Source organism: Xenopus laevis, chromosome 6S (genome assembly GCF_017654675.1).
Source record: "Xenopus laevis strain J_2021 chromosome 6S, Xenopus_laevis_v10.1, whole genome shotgun sequence".
Lineage (NCBI taxonomy): Eukaryota > Metazoa > Chordata > Amphibia > Anura > Pipidae > Xenopus > Xenopus laevis.
The window spans coordinates 5,557,401-5,578,870 of NC_054382.1; the positions used below are offsets into that span (position 1 = coordinate 5,557,401).

General features: G+C 41.4%; 1 protein-coding gene across 2 annotated transcripts in view; it reads right to left on the minus strand.

The window, feature by feature from the left end:
* Window positions 1–7,848: 7,848 nt before the first annotated feature.
* Window positions 7,849–21,470, minus strand: part of gjc2.S (gap junction protein gamma 2 S homeolog) — a 53,520-nt gene continuing 39,898 nt past the window's right edge. The window contains exon 2 of one of the 2 annotated variants that reach the window (XM_041567334.1): window positions 7,849–9,707. In XM_041567334.1, the coding sequence (XP_041423268.1) occupies window positions 8,461–9,687 (1,227 nt within the window). In that variant the 5' untranslated portion in view covers window positions 9,688–9,707 and the 3' untranslated portion in view covers window positions 7,849–8,460. The remainder of the gene's footprint in view (window positions 9,708–21,470) is intronic. The other variant, XM_018268974.2, reaches the window with a different exon arrangement.

Sequence of the window (21,470 nt, forward strand, 5' to 3'; positions counted from 1 at the left end):
AGCCATGGAAAACAGCCCCCATCAATTATTCCTCCTCCACCAAGCTATACCATCAGATTTATGCATTTATTGTTCTCCTGGCATCTTCTGATCCCAGCATTTTCCATTAGACTGCCAGATGGTGAAATGCCATTTATACCTCCAGAAGAAACATGTTTTATATAGCGGTCGATGCTTGGCACTGCACTAGCATCAGTTGTCTCTGATCACCTCTAAAAGCCCAGCTCTCTCTCCATACGAATAATTCTGGTACTGACATTGGTTCTGGAGACAGTGTGGAACAAAGCAGTAGGTGTTCCAACTAAGAACATCATTTTAGCTACATAGAAACCAGTGCAAAGTGGCTTGTGTGAGTGCTCCAACATAATGGAAATGCAACTGATCTGGAGAAATTGGCTTCAAACTTACAAAAAGAGGGGATTTGTCAGCACATTCCCTGGCCTGATCCTCCCCAGCTGTGTAGGGATCTCCAAACAATGTGAGAAAAGGAAAGGCTTGTGATGATGCTCTGTTAACAAAGAGTCAGTGAGCAGAGAAGAGACATCTAATGCTTTTATGTTCTGACAACATCACAAAACGTTCCTTTTCTCACTAAGTTGAAGTTCTACCTGTGAAATCCAGATATTAGTGGTGTATGAACTGCTAATACTTGGAGAGTTCTATAAACTGCTGATTGTTTTAAGGTATCTGAGTCACTTTAAGGGGCCGATTCACTAAGCTCGAGTGAAGTATTCAAATGAAAAATACTTCGAATTTCGAAGTATTTTTTGGGTACTTCGACCATCGAATGGGCTACTTCGACCTTCGACTACGACCTTCGACTTCGATTCGAACGATTCGAAGTAAAAATCGTTCGACTATTCGACCATTCGATAGTCGAAGTACTTTCCCTTTAAAAAAAACTTCGACCCCCTACTTCGGCAGCTAAAAGCTACCGAAGTCAATCGAACGATTCGAAGGATTTTAATCCAACGATCGAAGGAAAATCCTTCGATCAAAAAATCACAGGCAAGCCTATGGGGACCTTCCCCATAGGCTTGCCTGTGATTTTTTGATCGAAGGATTTTCCTTCGATCGTTGGATTAAAATCCTTCGAATCGTTCGTTTCGAAGGATTTAATCGTTCGAACGAACGAAAAATCCTTCGATCGATCGATCACAGGATTAGCGCTAAATCCTTCGACTTCGATATTCGAAGTCGAAGGATTTCAATTCGAGAGTCGAATTTCGAAGTATTTTTTACTTCGAAATTCGACCCTTAGTGAATCGGCCCCTAGGTGTTTAAGTCCTGCCCTTATGCACATTTGTGTGCCATTGGATTTTCCCTTGGTGCAATACTTTATATTGTTGCAATAAATCATAATAAAGTCGGATTGCCTTTCCAGAACCCCAATTGCATTTTCCACTCCAATAAAATGAGGAGCAGAACTTTTAACTTGAATGTGTTCCTACCATCTCCTTATTTGGAGGAAGGACACCAAGTTACTGGAACCAAACATATTCCATCACTAAAGCAATATACAAGCAGAATAAACAGAACCTTTTTATGATGGTGCCATGGACAAATCGCTTTCCCTTTCTAAGTTATTTCGTCAGTCTCAGGACGTTCATCAAGAGTCGAGCTGGTACATGAGAGACAGGCGCTCCCCTGTTTAAACCTTAACATTTTCCTTTTCAGGTTGATTTTTCTTTCTGTCCCCTTATCTTATATTATTGGGTGAAATAGATTTTGTTAAAAAAACGAATCCTTGAGTGCGGGTGAAAAACCTCTGTTTGATCATTGTTTACACGGACATCATTGGAGAAAGAAAGAAAGACAGGTCAACTGAAATTGTGCCTTGAGGCTTTACTAAATGTTTTTGCCTGCCTGGTTGTAAATGAAACCTGAATTATACATAAATTAAACCACTGGAAATGGGAAAGAAACACTTGATTTTTTTCAGCTAATTGTGATTAATACAGGCAAACACTTCTATAAAATCTTTCTTGAGCCCAGTAATGAGCACATTTAAGGCTCATTTCTGCTTGGGCTTTCTCACTTTCCATCACTTCCCACCCACATGCCTATGGTGTCACAACTATGCACAAAGTAAAGGTTGGAAGCCTTAGAGATAAGGTAGATAGCAGTTGAATTAATTATAGATGGATTTCGGATTACCATCCACTGTGCTTTTTGTTGGGTATTAATTTAATATTTATTTGCTGTGGTCTTCAGGACTTCTTCATTCCCACATCTCTGTGCAGAGCAATACGGGTGGATCACCTAAGATCCCTTTTGTTCAACAATTTTGAGTTATAATGGAAAAAATTCAAGTACATTAATACTATAGTGTGTATTATAGACAGATAGTGGGTGATTTTTTTTCCCCAAGAACCAGAGGCCACTCCTTTAGACTTGAGGAACAAAACTTTTGTTGAAACAGTGTAGGCGCTTCTTCACAGTGAGGTTGAGGAATGCCCTGTTGGGAGATATTGTGATGCCACATTCTTATAATGATGGGCTTGGATGATATCTTGAGCAAGTATAATATCCAAGGCTATTAAAGGAGAAGGAAATTCCCTGGGCGCAACAGGTAGGCCAGGGGGGAAGAGGGAGGGGGGGGCAACACAGGGGAGGGGGAGGGTTTTGCGCCCAGGGGGTTTCCTTCTCCTTTAAGATCTTAGAGAGGTCTTAGGGGTCAGTTGAAGGTATCGATTGAACATTTTCCTTTATTAACCTAAATTAACTAAGTATATATTGCTAATTTTGGAGGTTACATGAAAATTGTGGTCCCTGAAGGCTGGATGGAGCCAGTGTCATTGTAAGCCTTCTCTTTTTGTTACCCATAATTGGTTATGGATATAAAATGATGACCATACCAAACACCCTGCAATAATTGTAGGATATCCAAAGCAGTAACAATGCATTCATCCTTAAATCTAACCCTGACTGGTTTCAGGCTTGACTCCCCCCTTTCCAATACATAGGAGGACATCTTGTAACCCTATAGTTTCCATTCAAGCCGGCGTGCATGTTCAACACAGTTAAACAGCCTCCGTTTTCTTTTATGCATAGCACTTTTATTATCTCAATAAATTTTATTGGAGATGCGTTCCTTAAAATAGTACCCGGCTGCATTCCCTGCGAGTAGAACATCTTTTAGAAATGGCATCAGCTAAAACATTTAGTGCAAAGCAAATTGGATAGAAACCTGACCAGATTGGGGTTTTAGAAATACCATGGACGGAGCAGTCACACCAATATCAACCTCCCCAAGATCTTTGAAGGAGCTGCTTCTAGCTGGGGTCACCTTACCTTATGTCTTCATTGGGGGGAGCCAGTGAGTACCTTAATAAATAGACGGGCTTTATTCAGATTTTACCAGGTTTTATTAGTTTGAAAAGTTAGAGGTGAACATTGAATTGTGTTTGAATTAACAGGAAAAAGATGACATATTGTATTAAGCCATTTGCCCCCCAATAACCTGCCAGGCAGCACCCTATTGCTGTTTCTCTATTCCATATAACATATTGACAGTAACATATTGACAAGGATCAACAGATTACTAGTTGTGCTGATACACATTCAGTATAGAATCAAATCTGTCTACATAACAGCCATGTACAGTAAATGCATCCCATTGGGTCACCGCTGGTTTTATTTCCATAATAAACAGAATAATTGTACGTGTATATTTTCCCATTGTAGTAGAAATGGAAGGTGAATAATAAAGCAGTAGAAAGATAAATATTGAAAAACAAATTCTGATTCAGGCTAGAACAGGAATGCTATAAACAATATCAAAGACCAGTTGATAAGCTGCATAGAATAGGGCCATCTTTAATATACTAGAAGTTAACTTTAAAGACCAGCTTCTGATATAGGGGAGTATGGTCTGTGTTGTGTTTGTGGCCAGTCCCAGGGGCAGATATGTGGGTAGGACAGTGGTCTTTCTCTCAGTGGTCTTTTCCACATTGAATTTTTCTGGATACAAGAAGTGCTATTTTTGTTGAATATTTTCATGGGTTGATAGGACACAGACTGTAGCCTGCTGCACTGTTTGGAACAGAAACAAGTGGCTCTGTTCTTGAATTTGTCATGGAACTTTCAAGAAAAATGTTGGTGCACCGGAGCAATGTGCAAAGTTGAATAATGTTTTTCTGTTATGGCCAGTGGCTCAACAATTGATTATTTCAAAGGGCAATGATAATAAAAATACTGGGCAGTAGGCCACGTTGTGGTCCTCTCCCCACCGACCCAAGGAGCCAAAATTTCAGTTCAGCCTGATTTGGCCCACCGCACTTCATTACCATATGAGCAGTTCTATTAGTGCATGTCATGTGACTGGAGCAGTGCTTAAAAAATTGGCACAATACCGTATTTATATTTTTTTTGTTGTCTGAAACTAAACTGATGATGAGTAGGACATCAACCAGTAGTGTTGTGCAGAACAGTCCAAAACCTGTGGGTCAGGCAGGTGCAGGCCTGGTCAGGTTGATTTCAGGTTGGGAGAGGGCAGGTTAGGGCTTTATACTCTTGGTCCCTCCTAGTAGCCAATGGGTCTGCTGTCTGTATTATTATGCCATGATGGTAGCCTTTCAGTACCCACAGAAATAAAGATGGAGATGCCCTGATGGTAGCCTTTCAGTAACCACAGCCATAAAGATACAGATGCCCTGATGTTGGCCTTTCAGTACCTACAGCCATAAAGATGGAGATGCCCTGATGGTGGCCTTTCAGTACCTACAGCCATAAAGATGGAGATGCCCTGATGGTGGCCTTTCAGTACCTACAGCCATAAAGATGGAGATGCCCTGATGGTGGCTTTTCAGTTCCTACAGACATAAAGATACAGATGCCCTGATGGTGGCCTTTCAGTACCCACAGCAATATGAGATGGAGACTCAGCAGCTGATTGGTGACCCAGGAGGAGCCATCACCCTGAGCCTTCTGTACTCCTGTGCCACAAATTAGCTACTGAGTCTGAGTTTCTAATTCCATTAAACATTTATAGGGGTCTAATAAAATCAATCATTTTCTCTTGATGAGGGCTCTTCTACTTCTGGGAGATGCATTTTCCAATTCAGGGCTAATTGAAAATACATTTTCGTAAAAATCGGCATGATAAACGAGAGTATTAGCTGCAGCATTACTTAACAACAGTACTGGCCTGTGGCCATTTTTCAACAATGAGAAGTAAATCAGTGTCTGATTTGTTCTCCTGATTAGACAAGAAGATTTCCCAAAAACATCTCCCAAATATGGCAACGCTCTTGTTCTTATCGGTTCAATGGACAGTTCTATTCTTACAGCCCCACGCCGGGGTTCTATAGCGTTCCATTCCCTCATTTGGCCATTCTGTTCTACGAATTCTCAAACTGAGCAAACCAATACCAAAACTATTCTCCAGAAAGATGTTATCTATCAAAAAGCATCAAAAATATGCACTGCTGTAGTGTCGCATATAAACAAGCCATTCTTCATATTTGACTGATCTGCTTTGTCTCTGTAATTACATGACACTACACTTCAACTCAACTATCTTTTAGTAGCCTGACAAAATCAGGCTACGCTGCATTAACCCGAACTTTTTTATTTTTTTCCAAAAAAACTGAATTTTTTGAGTTTTTTTTCCACACTGATTTTATCGTCTTTTCTTTTTTTTAATGATAAATAAGATCAAAAAGCGGATTCTAGTTTGGTCGGATTTTTTTACTGAAAAAATCAGAAAAAAATCAGGTTTTGATAAATAAACCTCATAATCTCGAAAAAAATCTTTTTTTTCCCCCACTAAAACTTCAATTCCTGACTTGGAGTCAAGTTTTGGTTGTATAAACACTAAGGGGGTTATTTATTAAAGTCTGAAAAATTTTAGAGTATTTTTACTATGAAATCCAAATTTTTAGTAGGAAAAACAACAAGTTTTTTTGTGATTTATTATACTGCGAGGCTGCTTAAAGTCTGAACCTGAAAATACTTAATCTCCAAGCTGTCAGGGTTCTGTAGAAGTCAATGGCAAAGGTCCCATTTCAAATTTAAAGAAATTGAAGTTTTGGGCAAAAATCCGAAAAATGTTAGGGTTTTGAGTGATTTCATGAAAAAATCAGGCTTCGCTGCATAAAACCCGAACTTTTTATCTTTTTTCCGAAAAAACAGAATTTTTTGAGTTTTTTTCCACACTGATTTTATCGACTTTTTTTTAATGAGAAATAAACAAACGCAGATTCTAGTTTGGTCGGATTTTTTTACTGAAAAAAATCAGAAGAATATCAGGTTTTGATAAATAACCCTCATAATCTCAAAAAAAATCTTTTTTTCCCCACTAAAATACGGATTTTATAGTAAAAAAAAAAACTCTAATGTTTCAAGTTTTTGGCATTCAGACTTTAATAAATAACCCCCCAGGTTTACTGTAGGCTGCCGGTCCATGTAGGAGCTATTAACTAGCCAATTACAGCCCTTATTTTGCTCCACCTTGGAACATTTTCATGCTTGTGTTGCTCCCAAACTCTTTTTACATTTGAACGTGGCTCACAGATAAAAAAGGTTGGTGCCAATACAGTATAACTGGGTTAAAAAGCAGAGTGACAAACTAATATCCCTATGACTCATAAATGAAACTGCGTACAACTTTCTTTCCATATAAATTAATTTATTTACTTTAAATTGATTTTGACCATAATTTTTAAAAAAATTAGTACAAGTATAGGATATGCTTTCAGACCTGGATCTTTCCATTATTTGGAGCACCATGCTTTCAGGATAATTAAAACTATTTACATTTTTTAAAAAACCCCAACAAAAAAAATCACAATTTAATTGGATCTGGGACAAACACGAAAAAATCTTCTTCTTTTTTCCTGAATCTGACAATTTTTTCTGGATTTTCCTGAAAAGTCATATTTTTTTGGAATTTTGCCAAGAAATTCAGAAATAGTTGGATTTTCGGGCTAATTCCAGCGCAGACCACAGAAACTTCCAAATAGGATAGGGATCTCTTCCATTGACTAATATACAATCGGAGATGCCGGATATTCTTTTTTTATAGACTTTTTCTATCCTTGGGGTATAATAAATCTTGAAAAATTCAAGTTTTTTTCCAACTAAAACTACAGATTTTACAGTAAAAAAAACTCAAATTTTTTGAGTTTTTGCCGGATATTCTTTTTTATAGACTTTTTCTATCCTCGGGGTATAATAAATCTTGAAAAATTCAAGTTTTTTTCCAACTAAAACTACAGATTTTACAGTAAAAAAAACTCAAATTTTTTGAGTTTTTGGCATCCAGACATTAATAAATAGCCCCCATAATGTAGAGACATTTGCTCATTTTGGCAGAACCATTTTGCACGAAAACATTTGTGGGTATGACCAATTCTCAAAAAATTCTTGCCTGCAACATAAAGGGGGTTATTTATCAAGGTCCGAATTTATCTCAGTATTTTTAATATCAAACTTCGAGCAACTCCGAATTCCCGAATGGACCTTATTTATGAAGAAAAAAGCCAGAAAACTACAGTCGGGCAAACTTCGGAGCTTTCCCTTGTTCTGAGTTTTCTGCAAAAACTAAGATTTTTTCTGAGTTTTCTGAGTTTTTTTGCATCTAAATCATCAGATCTCGGTACGAACATCAGTGCAGACAATGGGACTAATGTCTAATGTTCTTCTGCTTAGGAAAGATTTGAGAAATGTTTCTAATTGTTTTCCTAAGCAGAAGAACATCAGAGCAGCCTCTTTCTTTCTCCTGACAACTTCTTCCTTGACTACTTGCTGGTCAGACTGGTCAGAACTGACCAGCAGGTGGCGCTGTTGTAACAAAACTCATTCATATTAACAGTACATTTATCCCTTAATATCTTGAAATTAAAAATAAATAAATAATGAATGCACATTGCAAAAGTGCTTAGAATAGCCCCCTCGTCAATTTTACATTCATTTATTTTAAAGGTTTACTTATCCTTTAAATATTGTACATCCGACAATGGACTAGGAAGAGAAAGTAGAAAAGCATAATCTTTTGCACTGACTAAATGATTCATTCACCTGTTAAACATATGAACACAATAACATAGCAAGTCAATACACCAAAGCCCATTTCCAGACATTTTACAAATCCTTCGGTCACATTTCCCGTTCGTGTTCCATCAAATGATGGTTTGGTTTCAGTCTCTGGTGGGAAAAAAACAGGAGCCTGTTGTAAGAAGATATTGTTATATAGGTTTTGGTTCTGCCCAGCCACCGATAAAAAGTTCTTTGATGAATTAAAACCGAGGTCTGGTTATAATCACCGTGAATAGCGAACACTGTTAAAAATAAAATAAAGTTTTTTTAAAAACCTGGTATTTTGTTAAAAATATATATATAAAAAAAAAAGAATCCATGAAGCAAATAATGAACCCTGAAATCATGTTACTCCGTGCATTGGTTCATTTGGGACTTATGATACCAGCGTATTTACAGCAATGATATTTGATGTTCTGTTTATATCCATACAGAGGTTTTTCCTTCTTTACTGCTGATACTTCCCTTGTCCGAGCTGGCTTTGGGCTTAGCTCCTTGCTTTTCATGCGCAGTGTTGGCTCTGTTTTGCTCCATCACTGTCCCACCAGAAGCTGGACTACTCGTCCTGGAAGGTTGGCCATTGACGTTGGTATTGTAGCTCTGAAAGGCTATATCTAATTGTTCCTGGGCAACTCTCAAGTGTTTATGTAAAGCAGAAAGGTCAGAAGGGGCGTTCTCATCGGGGCTGGTGCAGTTTTGTTCTTGAGCAACGTTGGCCAAGTTCTGTTCCAGTGCCATAAGGCTTACCGGGATTTTGGTCGATTTGTCCGATTTGACCACCATGTTGTATTCCGGAGGACAAGTAATGTTCTTAGGATAAGAATAATTGAATGGGGGATGTTTGTTTCTAGAAGTTCTTTTGTTGTGAAGGGCATCTCTCAAGGTGCCAATAACAAGATGCAACATCTCGAAGACATTGAGCAACAAGCAAAGGAAACTCACCACATACATTATTAAGAGAAAAACGGTCTTCTCTGTTGGTCGTGACACAAAACAGTCGACCGTATGAGGGCACGGACTAGTGTCGCACTGGAAATTGGGCAAGACTTTAAACCCATATAAGAAATATTGGCCTACCAAAAAACCCACTTCAAAAATGGCTCTTGCTACCAACTGGAAAACATAAATTTTCATTAATCCTTCTTCTTTGATACGTCTCCGACCATCATGCTTTTTACATTCTTTTTCTTTGCTTTCCACTTTCTCTGGCTCAGATGGGCCATCATAAATCATAGGCTCCTCTTCTTCTGGGTCCTCAACATTTTGGCCTGTCCTCCATTTGGAAAATGATTTTTTCTTGCTACATGAATTGTGCCTGCGTTCTTCTTCTGCAGATCTGGCAATCTTGTGCATAGCATAGCCCAGATACATTACAGAAGGGGCAGATATCATGATGATCTGGAAAACCCAAAACCGAACATGGGAAAGAGGAGCAAAGGAATCGTAGCAGACATTGTCGCAGCCCGGCTGCTTGGTGTTACACGTGAACTTGCTCTGTTCATCGGAATAGATCGACTCCCCTCCTACTGCCGTCAAGACGATCCTGAAGATGATCAGAACTGTGAGCCACACCTTCCCCACAAAGGTGGAGTGATTGTGAATTTCTTCTAAAAGACGGGTTAAAAAACTCCAGCTCATATTGGGCATAAGGGCTATTCATTTATCACCTAAAATAAAAAAAACATAAATATAATTAACATTATATTGCAAAATCAAATGAGACAAGGACATTTTAAAATAGCTACACTTGGTGCTTTTGCAGATTGTTATAGGGGTAATTCAATCACACAAATGTATAATAACATTATTATTAACAATAACATATCTAAGTATTTTGACGTATGCTATTTGCTTTGGGAGTGTGACTGTGGGATAGCAGGTATAGTAGGGAGAGATGGTGTCTATAGTAACAGTGGATAATAGTCTCTGGGAAGGGAGTGTGACTGTGGGATAGCAGGTATAGTAGGGAGAGATGGTGTCTATAGTAACAGTGGATAATAGTCTCTGGGAAGGGAGTGTGACTGTGGGATAGCAGGTATAGTAGGGAGAGATGGTGCCTATAGTAACAGTGGATAATAGTCTCTGGGAAGGGAGTGTAACTGTGGGATAGCAGGTATAGTAGGGAGAGATGGTGCCTATAGTAACAGTGGATAATAGTCTCTGGGAAGGGAGTGTGACTGTGGGATAGCAGGTATAGTAGGGAGAGATGGTGCCTATAGTAACAGTGGATAATAGTCTCTGGGAAGGGAGTGTAACTGTGGGATAGCAGGTATAGTAGGGAGAGAGATGGTGCCTATAGTAACAGTGGATAATAGTCTCTGGGAAGGGAGTGTGACTGTGGGATAGCAGGTATAGTAGGGAGAGATGGTGCCTATAGTAACAGTGGGATAATAGTCTCTGGGAAGGGAGTGTGACTGTGGGATAGCAGGTATAGTAGGGAGAGATGGTACCTATAGTAACAGTGGATAATAGTCTCTGGGAAGGGAGTGTGACTGTGGGATAGCAGGTATAGTAGGGAGAGATGGTGCCTATAGTAACAGTGGATAATAGTCTCTGGGAAGGGAGTGTGACTGTGGGATAGCAGGTATAGTAGGGAGAGATGGTACCTATAGTAACAGTGGATAATAGTCTCTGGGAAGGGAGTGTGACTGTGGGATAGCAGGTATAGTAGGGAGAGATGGTGCCTATAGTAACAGTGGATAATAGTCTCTGGGAAGGGAGTGTGACTGTGGGATAGCAGGTATAGTAGGGAGAGATGGTACCTATAGTAACAGTGGATAATAGTCTCTGGGAAGGGAGTGTGACTGTGGGATAGCAGGTATAGTAGGGAGAGATGATGTCTATAGTAACAGTGGATAATAGTATCTGGGAAGGGAGTGTGACTGTGGGATAGCAGGTATAGTAGGGAGAGATGGTGCCTATAGTAACAGTGGATAATAGTCTCTGGGAAGGGAGTGTGACTGTGGGATAGCAGGTATAGTAGGGAGAGATGGTGCCTATAGTAACAGTGGATAATAGTCTCTGGGAAGGGAGTGTGACTGTGGGATAGCAGGTATAGTAGGGAGAGATGGTACCTATAGTAACAGTGGATAATAGTCTCTGGGAAGGGAGTGTGACTGTGGGATAGCAGGTATAGTAGGGAGAGATGATGTCTATAGTAACAGTGGATAATAGTATCTGGGAAGGGAGTGTGACTGTGGGATAGCAGGTATAGTAGGGAGAGATGGTGCCTATAGTAACAGTGGATAATAGTCTCTGGGAAGGGAGTGTGACTGTGGGATAGCAGGTATAGTAGGGAGAGATGGTGCCTATAGTAACAGTGGGATAATAGTCTCTGGGAAGGGAGTGTGACTGTGGGATAGCAGGTATAGTAGGGAGAGATGGTGCCTATAGTAACAGTGGATAATAGTCTCTGGGAAGGGAGTGTGACTGTGGGATTTCAGGTATAGTAGGGAGAGATGGTGTCTATAGTAACAGTGGATAATAGTCTCTGCGAAGGGAGTGTGACTGTGGGATAGCAGGTATAGTAGGGAGAGATGGTGTCTATAGTAACAGTGGGATAATAGTCTCTGGGAAGGGAGTGTGACTGTGGGATAGCAGGTATAGTAGGGAGAGATGGTGTCTATAGTAACAGTGGATAATAGTCTCTGGGAAGAGAGTGTGACTGTGGGATAGCAGGTATAGTAGGGAGAGATGGTGCCTATAGTAACAGTGGATAATAGTCTCTGGGAAGGGAGTGTGACTGTGGGATAGCAGGTATAGTAGGGAGAGATGGTGCCTATAGTAACAGTGGGATAATAGTCTCTGGGAAGGGAGTGTGACTGTGGGATAGCAGGTATAGTAGGGAGAGATGGTGCCTATAGTAACAGTGGATAATAGTCTCTGGGAAGGGAGTGTGACTGTGGGATTTCAGGTATAGTAGGGAGAGATGGTGTCTATAGTAACAGTGGATAATAGTCTCTGCGAAGGGAGTGTGACTGTGGGATAGCAGGTATAGTAGGGAGAGATGGTGTCTATAGTAACAGTGGGATAATAGTCTCTGGGAAGGGAGTGTGACTGTGGGATAGCAGGTATAGTAGGGAGAGATGGTGTCTATAGTAACAGTGGATAATAGTCTCTGGGAAGGGAGTGTGACTGTGGGATAGCAGGTATAGTAGGGAGAGATGGTGCCTATAGTAACAGTGGGATAATAGTCTCTGGGAAGAGAGTGTGACTGTGGGATAGCAGGTATAGTAGGGAGAGATGGTGCCTATAGTAACAGTGGATAATAGTCTCTGGGAAGGGAGTGTGACTGTGGGATAGCAGGTATAGTAGGGAGAGATGGTGTCTATAGTAACAGTGGATAATAGTCTCTGGGAAGGGAGTGTGACTGTGGGATAGCAGGTATAGTAGGGAGAGATGGTGCCTATAGTAACAGTGGATAATAGTTTCTGGGAAGGGAGTGTGACTGTGGGATAGCAGGTATAGTAGGGAGAGATGGTGCCTATAGTAACAGTGGATAATAGTCTCTGGGAAGGGAGTGTGACTGTGGGATAGCAGGTATAGTAGGGAGAGATGGTGCCTATAGTAACAGTGGATAATAGTCTCTGGGAAGGGAGTGTGACTGTGGGATAGCAGGTATAGTATCTTAAGACACATTATATTATAGTGTTGCACAACTACATCTATTTGTCTGTCTGTCTTTCTCTCTGTATAAAGTAAGGTAAGATGGCAGCAGTAAGAGTAGTGATGGTGTATACATTCTGTACCCCGCAACTACTTTCTCTCGTATATAATAATGCTTTGTAGACAATGAGTAATAACTGATTCCACAGCTCCTGCTTTTTCCCATCCTCATAGATCAATCCTAATATGTCTGTCAAGGGAATTGAGCGCACAATAGGCCCATGAAAGAAATGATGATGGCTATACTGTGCTGTTTGCGTAACCTCAAGTACTTTCCTAATGGCCGAAATCCTCTTGGTGATCATATTTCCGCCAATGAAAAAAATTATAAAAGACTTTGGGAAACTGAAGCCTGAATCTCATCACTGATATAAGTGGAAAGTGGTGGGAAGACTTTGATGTCGGAGGATTTCCCATATCTGTTTATTCCGGAGGGCCAACAGTTACTCTGTTATAGGCTTTGGGATGCCTCCAAATTGCTCAGGAATTTGTCCTTAAATAATACTGTACTTACAATAACAGATTCCAAAAAATTGTCCTTCATCTCAGCGTGAAAAGAAACACATTGTGATCATAAATCTGTAGCTCAGATTTTATTTCTTGGAAGGAGCAGATAGACTGTGCTCAGGGCTTTGCTGCTTATTATCAAGTACAAAGAATAGGCAAAGGCCTATGGAAGGGAAATACACTAGTGATCTGTAGGTTTGCCCTAAATCTTTGGGATTTGTGGGTATACCAGCAATTTGGGTGGGTTTGAAGGAGATGCTATGGCTACTGGTATCGTTTAAGGTGGGCAGCAGCTCCAGTTCCCACTAAAGCTAGACCCCCTTGGTATTGTCAGTGGTTGGGCTCATTTTGGGTCACAAGACAAACATAGGGATTTGGGCAGAGTTGGGTGCAGGCAGGGCTGATCCTATCAAATGTGGGGCCCAATTGGGACCATGTTGGCGGGGCCCCTAGACAAAGTGTTGCTGGCTACTGACACACCAATTATTTAGGAAAATAAGGGCATACAGGCACAAAATAGAAAGGAAAAGGGCAGACAAGGTAAGAGAGTGAGAGGGATGAAATAGGGGCACATAATAGGGGCACACAGGGTAAGAGAGAGAGGGAGGAAATAGGAGAGTGGACTGGGCCAATTAGTTTGGGGCAGGCTGGGCCGATTCAGCTTGGGAGCAGGCTTGGTTGGATTGGGGGCAGGCAGGGCCTATCAAGGTTGGAGGAAAGCTGGGCCTATGAGAGTTGGGGGCAGGCTAGACCTATGGAGTTGGGGGATAGGCTGGCTTATCAGAGTTGGGGGTGGGCTGGACCTATAGATTTGGGGATGGGCTGAACTCTCAAAGTTGGGGGCAGGCCAGGCAGCATCATGTGCTGAGGGAAATATTATCTGTGCTGCCCTGTGGTGCGGGGCCCCTAGAGGTGCGGGGCCCTATTGGGCCCAATTGGTCCAATAGGCCTAAGGCCGGCCCTGGGTGCAGTTTAGAGTATAAGCCTGTGAGTCAAGACATTAAGACATGGATACAAGTAGACATAGAGCATGCGCTATAGTATTGCGTTCCTTCTGATTGTGAGTATCAATACAGGCAACATAAACAGGTCCAGATCTGGAGACAAAGTCCCTGAACACCCAGGCACTGGGCTCATGGCATTAGAATCAGTATTGCATCAAAGCAACACATGAGGACACCATCGTCATTGACTTCCCCTTGATTATGAAAGGCATATTTGATAAAAGATTGCTAACTTTCTAACACACCCATGGCACAGGCCTACAAACAAGACTATAGGGGCAAATTCACTAAAGGACCAATGCACCTAACGCTATATATATATATATATATATCCCCCCTAAAGAATGTTAAGGGAAAAAATAATTGAGCTGGTAATATGGTTAAGGATAGTACCATTACAATATTACAAATGAATCTCAGGAATGTAACCAGGGAACCCTTTTCAGACATTGCTTGAGTCACAAGTGAGTCGATTGGGAAAGCCCTGGTTTTTGTTGAAGGGGCACCAGGATGTGGTATATGCCCATATATGGCAGTGAGTGGGGCTGCATTGCTCGGACCCGGCACCATTACATTTATCTGTAAATAGGGATCAGGCTAAATCAATTTGGCTCCTTGTGTTTCCCATTTGGCTGTACCTTAGATACATGCACAGACAGGTTATCCTGGTTTTTTTCAGTTTTAAAGAATCAGGTCAGTTTGTGTAGGCAAAATCTACATTTATATTTAATGCTGGAAGTTCAGCTTGTGCACCTTTTCTACATAAGCCAGCTGAATGAACTAATTTATAAAAAAAAAGTGGGGTTTATATTGCCTTTAATATTATCTTTAATATTACCATAGGGACCCAATACCTGTGATATAGAGCATTTCTTATAGTGTAACAAGTCCTGTAGCCTGAGCTGGATCTTCTCCTCGCCTGATCCTTTCTCCCCAACCCCCGAGGCCAAGATCACAGGGAAATGAATTCTCTTTCCTAACCTCTTTACCGCTATCAGAAGTCACACCGTGACCCCCCACTTCCTTTCTACAGGAAAATATTTCCTTAATGAAAGGTTCAGAGACCTACAAGGACTATAAGAAATGATGGATGGGCCCATTAGTAGTTATATGTGCTAATAATGCTGCTCCAGAGCTGGTTATCCTCAAGCCGTAGACTTTAAACCGTTTAAAGGACCAATAACCCCAAAAAAAACCCCGCAAACACTAAAAAAATAGGGGCAAATAATAGTTTTTGTTACAAGCTGCTCGATCAACACATTGAAAAAATATATATTTGCACTTTTTTTTACATTGCTGGCCCATTAAACACAATTTCGTATCAGCAAGATTGGCCTTAGTACTGGGAAGACCCAGGGCAAAAATACTCTGCAACAAAGCGGCTACAAAGATATCTGAATACATTAAATCATTTCTAGTGTAATGTTATCAATAACATGGGGCTGAGTATGGGGGACACTCAAACCCTTAAACCCAAGGCGACCCAATCCCCTCTATATTGAATAATGGTGTCATAATAAATGTAATTAAAGTGAGCTTGAGGTTCAGTGGGTGCCAGTGCTTTTTAAATGAACAGTAACTGGACTTATTAAGCAACAGGCTGAACAAATCAAATATATATATATATATAAACACAATCAGCCTGGAGCACTTCAAAAACATATCAAACGCCTGGGTGCAGGTTATATAATATACATCAAAATAGCAAAGAAACCGCACTCCAGGATGGATATGGTTTGATTTTTTCACCTTAAAGGACCTGGAGTGCACATACTTTGCTATTTGGATATATATATATATATATATATATATATATATATGTATTGCCTTTAAATACAGAAAATGAACTCATACAGGGTTGCAATAATCTTGTGGTTTCTGAACTATTAACAGTTTTTGCTAATACCAGGCTAAGACTCAATAGGTTCTTTCAAAGGTGTCAGCGACCCCAACTGTCTTTGCACTTCCTGTATAGTCAGTTGATCCTAGGGTGGCTAAACTCTTTGAAAGTCAGAGAGAACCAAAAGCCTGGTGGTAGCTCATAAAAAAACCTGCTAATATCTCAGAAATGACTAAAAAAATAGAAAATCATGTAAATTGCAAAAAGAGCTTGGAGTAAGTTTGCTTCAATTAATTTTTTTGGTTTAGATCTTCTGTGGGGCCTCCTGGATAAGGAACAGGTGGGACTCTGGACACAAGTTATAACTCTACTATAGTTCCTTTGTGGACTTTAGGCTTTTTAGCTACCCAACCCTCTATATCTATTGCTCCTGGAGCTATGTAGTACTATTCTAGTTATTACTCATTCATAGGGGGCCCAGGTTTTTTGAGCCTATCCACAGGACTTAAAACCAACTATCAATCAAAAGGGTTGCATGGGAAATATGTAGAGGACTCGTCTGCCTTATATTCAGCTGGTGGGGTCACATTGGGTGGGGTCACATGCCTCTATCTGGTCAAGGAATAGGAGCATTAGACTGGATAAGGTTGGCACCTTTTCTGGAACAAATACCAGCCTTTCTATATTTTTATGTTTTCCACATTTGGCATCAAGCAACATGTCTAATGGTTGGAGCTGTATTATACCAGCCCTAGGGCAACCCTGGTAGGGAATCCCTAATTTTCTGAATGCCTAGGCTAGAAACACTTTGCTTGTCATATGAGACTTTTACTAAGGGGACAGGGGTGGGTGGATCATAGGGTTTCTGGGAGTCACAGTCCAACAGCTGGAAGGTCTCAGCCAGCCAACAGTGAGGAGATGGGAATGAGGATATACAACGTTGTTTATTTGTTCTATATCTAGCAGCCCCTTAGAGAATTAAATTGCTACCAGTCAAAGCTGCAGAAAGCATATGTTGTGGCCCTACCTCTGCTCCTGGTAAATCCCTGTATTGCACCCAGACTTCATCTTTTCCAGTGTCCCCATGAGACACATTTAAACCCTGGGGGTATTTCACAGAAAAAGCAGAGACAGTTAAAATAAATTGTAGCAGTAAAACCTGGCACAGAAAATGCTCCAGTGCCATTTAAGGTTGCGCCAGGGCAGAATCGTTTGCCCAACAGATATTGTATTGTGCTTGGGACTTGGCAGAAAATGACCCATGCGGTGAGGGTTGGCTGCAAATCAGATCTGGCTGAGTATTGTCATACATTATAAAATGACTGCGGTATTTATCCATCTACGTTTAAAAATAGATTGGTATTATCAGGGCTGAGTTTAGTGGCGGCAGGGGAGCTGGGCAAAACAGATGATGCAGGACACCCATAGTGTATATAAAGCTGCCCAATCCCACGGCAGCGTGGAACCATCTTGCCCCCTCAAGTCCACGGCTCATACTAATTCTTCATCTTGCAATGCTAAAAGCCTCTAGGACTCATTTACAAATGTTGGGTGTAAAGTGCAAAAACTGGAGCATGTAGGCACCCCCAATGCCACCCTCTGCCTGTCTCCTAACTTACACGTCAGACCCACAAGCATCATTTGCCACATAGAGAGCGACATCCATAATTGCTGCCCCCTTACATTTCGCACAAATGGTAGTTACAGGGCTCTGTGATGTTGACAGGTGACTACGCCCAGTATTTTTGTAACTTGGTTGCTATAATTTATGGGGAAGTTGCTTCATATTTTTTAGATGGAACTCCTTTGTGTTGGAACCCACAGAGCTCTGTGTTTGAAATGCATCAAGGTCAAAAAATGCCTTAAAACCATGGGAATATTTTGGGGAAATGGTGGCACCAGAGAAAGCAAATAAATCTGTAAGTGTGCAAGACTAATGATGGCCACACATTGGCTGACATGAGTTACAGACTTGGCTACTCCAAACCAAGTCATCAGGTTATTGTTCGATGCATCGGGCCAAAACAACAGCATGTCCAAGCAATATCTGGTGGGATGGACCCTAGATTGTCCCCAATGTGTATACTCACGTTAGAACTCACTGGGCTCTCACAGGCAGCTATGGGGGCACAAATGGAGGCAAACATGTGACATTGGCCTAAGGGAAGCTAAGGAATTAGTAAATTACATTTCTTTTCTACTTACACAACACTCAGTGACACAATTCCAATTTCATGGTCCCTTTGCACAGAATTTTGTGATGTAACAAAGGGCCTGTGCCAAGAATGCACTCAGAGGGCTGGAAAATAGTTCAAAGGCAAAATATTCCTTCATTTTCTGACTGGGTATCGTCATACGTATTTTCTTATAGCTGGAGTAAGTGGAATAAATGAGGCAATACATTCACTTTGGATAGAATTGTGGTCAATTGACTAATACTGTATGTCGGACACTTGACTGCCTTGGGTGTTTGGACCCACGCACAGAGTTCTAAATGCTCTGGTGATATACTATTCTAAATCAAACACGTATGCCGTTATTGTTACACCTATAGGCGTGGACTCTTAATTGGACCAAGACCAATTGCACAATTCTATAGATATCTGCCCATTGTACAGGAGAAATGGATATTCAGCATCAGATATTCAGGCAACTTCGAAAAACGAAGCGCCGCGTGTGTCATAACGCAGGCAACTCTCATTACAGCCGGCTGAGGAGCGCTTCGGGGAGATTACCGTATATACTCGAGTATAAGCCCCCAAAATATTCTGAAAAACTCTACCTCGGCTTATACTCGGGTCAAGCGCAAAAACGGTTGCCGGCGTCTAAGAATAGTCGCCGGCATCTAAGAATAGTTGCCGGCATCCTAAGAATAGTCACCGGCATCCAAAAACGAGACGCCTCCAATGGGAGCAGAAACCCTAAATTTTTTGATTGAAACTTACCAGAAGCTGCTGCATTTCTCACCCTAGGCTTATACTCGAGTCAATAAGGTTTCCCAGTTTTTGGAGGTAAAATTAGGTACCTCGGCTTATACTCGGGATGGCTTATACTCGAGTATATATGGTAGTCGCCTCAAAGAAGAGCCGATTAGTCACCAGGGCGCTAAATCTCCCCGAATCGCCTGTTGTGGACTAAGCCTTAGTGGTACAAATTTTGCACTGCTCCGTGAATCAAACTGTTCACTTAGAAAAAAACAAACAATGAAAAATAAGCAGTGACTTGGTGCTGAGTGGCTTTAAACAATGCAGACGGGGGGGGGCCCTGTATATGTCTTACACGTATGTGCCGGTAATATCATGTGTCACTAATGGGAAGGGGGTGAGGGGTGAGTGTTTCCTGCATGCCTCATAGGAAACTGGGCAGTGGATGGGAGTTATTAGCGATTATTCATTGAAGTCTGACGGAATTTAGAGTTGTGCCTGTGACTCACATAGTCCTAACAATGAGCCGTGAGCTGTCCCAAATCTCAAGGAAAGTTGCACAGTTAACTAAGATTTTCCCTCTGCCGGAAAGTTCCCTCCCTGCAGAACAAAAAATCTCAATAACCCATTGCCCAATTTTCCCTTTATCTTGTAAAATAAAGCATTGTTCTTGTTGGGAAAAGAATGGAAATGGTCAATTAGGTCAATAACAATGTGAGTAACCGGAGCAGGTGAAGGCAAATGTTACTTTTTTAGTACCCACAAGTCTGTGCTTATTTTGCAGAAGATATCTCATCTCAGTGATGGGTTACATAGTTACATAGTAAAATTGGGTTGAATAAAGACAAAGTCCATCAAGTTCAACCCCTCCAAATGAAAACCCAGCCCCATACACACACCCCTCCCTACTTTTAATTAAATTCTATATACCCATATCTATACTAACTATAGAGTTTAGTATCACAATAGCCTTTGTATTATGTCTGTCCAAGAAATCATCCAAGTCCCTCTTATAGTCATTAACTGAATCAGCATCACAACATCACCCGGCAGTGCATTCCCCAACCTCACTGTCCTCACTGTGATGAACCCCCTACGTTGCTTCAAATGAAAGTTCTTTTCTTCTAGTCTAAAGGGGAGGCCTCTGGTACGTGATCCACTTTATGGGTAAAAAGGTCCCCTGCCATTTGTCTATAATTTCCTCTAATGTACTTGTAAAGTCTAATCATGTCCCCTCACAAGCACCTTTTTTCCCCCAGAGAAAACAACCCCAACCTTGTCAGTCTCCCCTCATAATTTAACTCTTCCCTCCCTCTAACCAGTTTAGTTGCACTTAGTCTCTGCACTCTCTCCAGCTCATTTATATCCCTCTTAAAGGAGAAGGAAACCCCCAGGGCGCTAAACCCCTCCCCCCCTCCCCTGTGCTGCCCCCCCTCCCTCCTCCCCCCTGGCCTACCCCTCCCCCTGGGCAAATGCCCCTAACTTTTTACTCACCCCTCTGCGCAGGTCCTGTCCACGGAGTTCGCAGTCGCCATCTTCTCCCACGCGCGTCTTCTTCCTGCTCTGATCGGCGTTTTCTGGCGCATGCGCAGTAGGAACAGGTACCGGTACGGCTCTACTGCGCATGCGCCGAATGTCACGAAGTGAAATCGGAAAACTTCGTGACATTCGGCGCATGCGCAGTAGAGCCGTACCGGTACCTGTTCCTACTGCGCATGCGCCAGAAAACGCAGATCAGAGCAGGAAGAAGACGCGCGTGGGAGAAGATGGCGACTGCGAACTCCGTGGACAGGACCTGCGCAGAGGGGTGAGTAACAAGTTAGGGGCATTTGCCCAGGGGGACAGGTAGGCCAGGGGGAGGAGGGAGGGGGGGCAGCACAGGGGAGGGGGGAGGGGTTTAGCGCCCTGGGGGTTTCCTTCTCCTTTAAGGACTGGAGTCCAAAACTGCCCCCATACTCCAGATGAGGCCTCACCAGGGACCTATAAAGAGACAGAATTATGTTTCATCCCTTGAGTTAATGCCCTTTTTTATACAAGACAGAACTTTATTTGCTTTAGTAGCCACAGAATGACACTGCCCAGAATTAGACAACTTGTTATCTACAAAGACCCCAAGATCCTTCTCATTTAAGGAAACTCCCAACACACTGCCATTTAGTGTATAACTTGCATTTATATTATTTTTGCCAAAGTGCATAACCTGCATTTATCAACATTGAACCTCATTTTCCAGTTTGCTGCCCAGTTTTCCAGTTTAGACAGATCACTTTGCAAAGTGGCAGCATCCTGCATGGAACCTATAGTTCTGCACAATTTAGTCTCATCTGCACAAATAGAAACAGTACTTTCAATGCTAAACATCTGTCTAGTGTATCTGTCTATCCATATGTATATATATATATATATATATATATATATATATATATATATATATATATATATATATATACACATATGATATGATCGAATGCATGTATATATATATATATA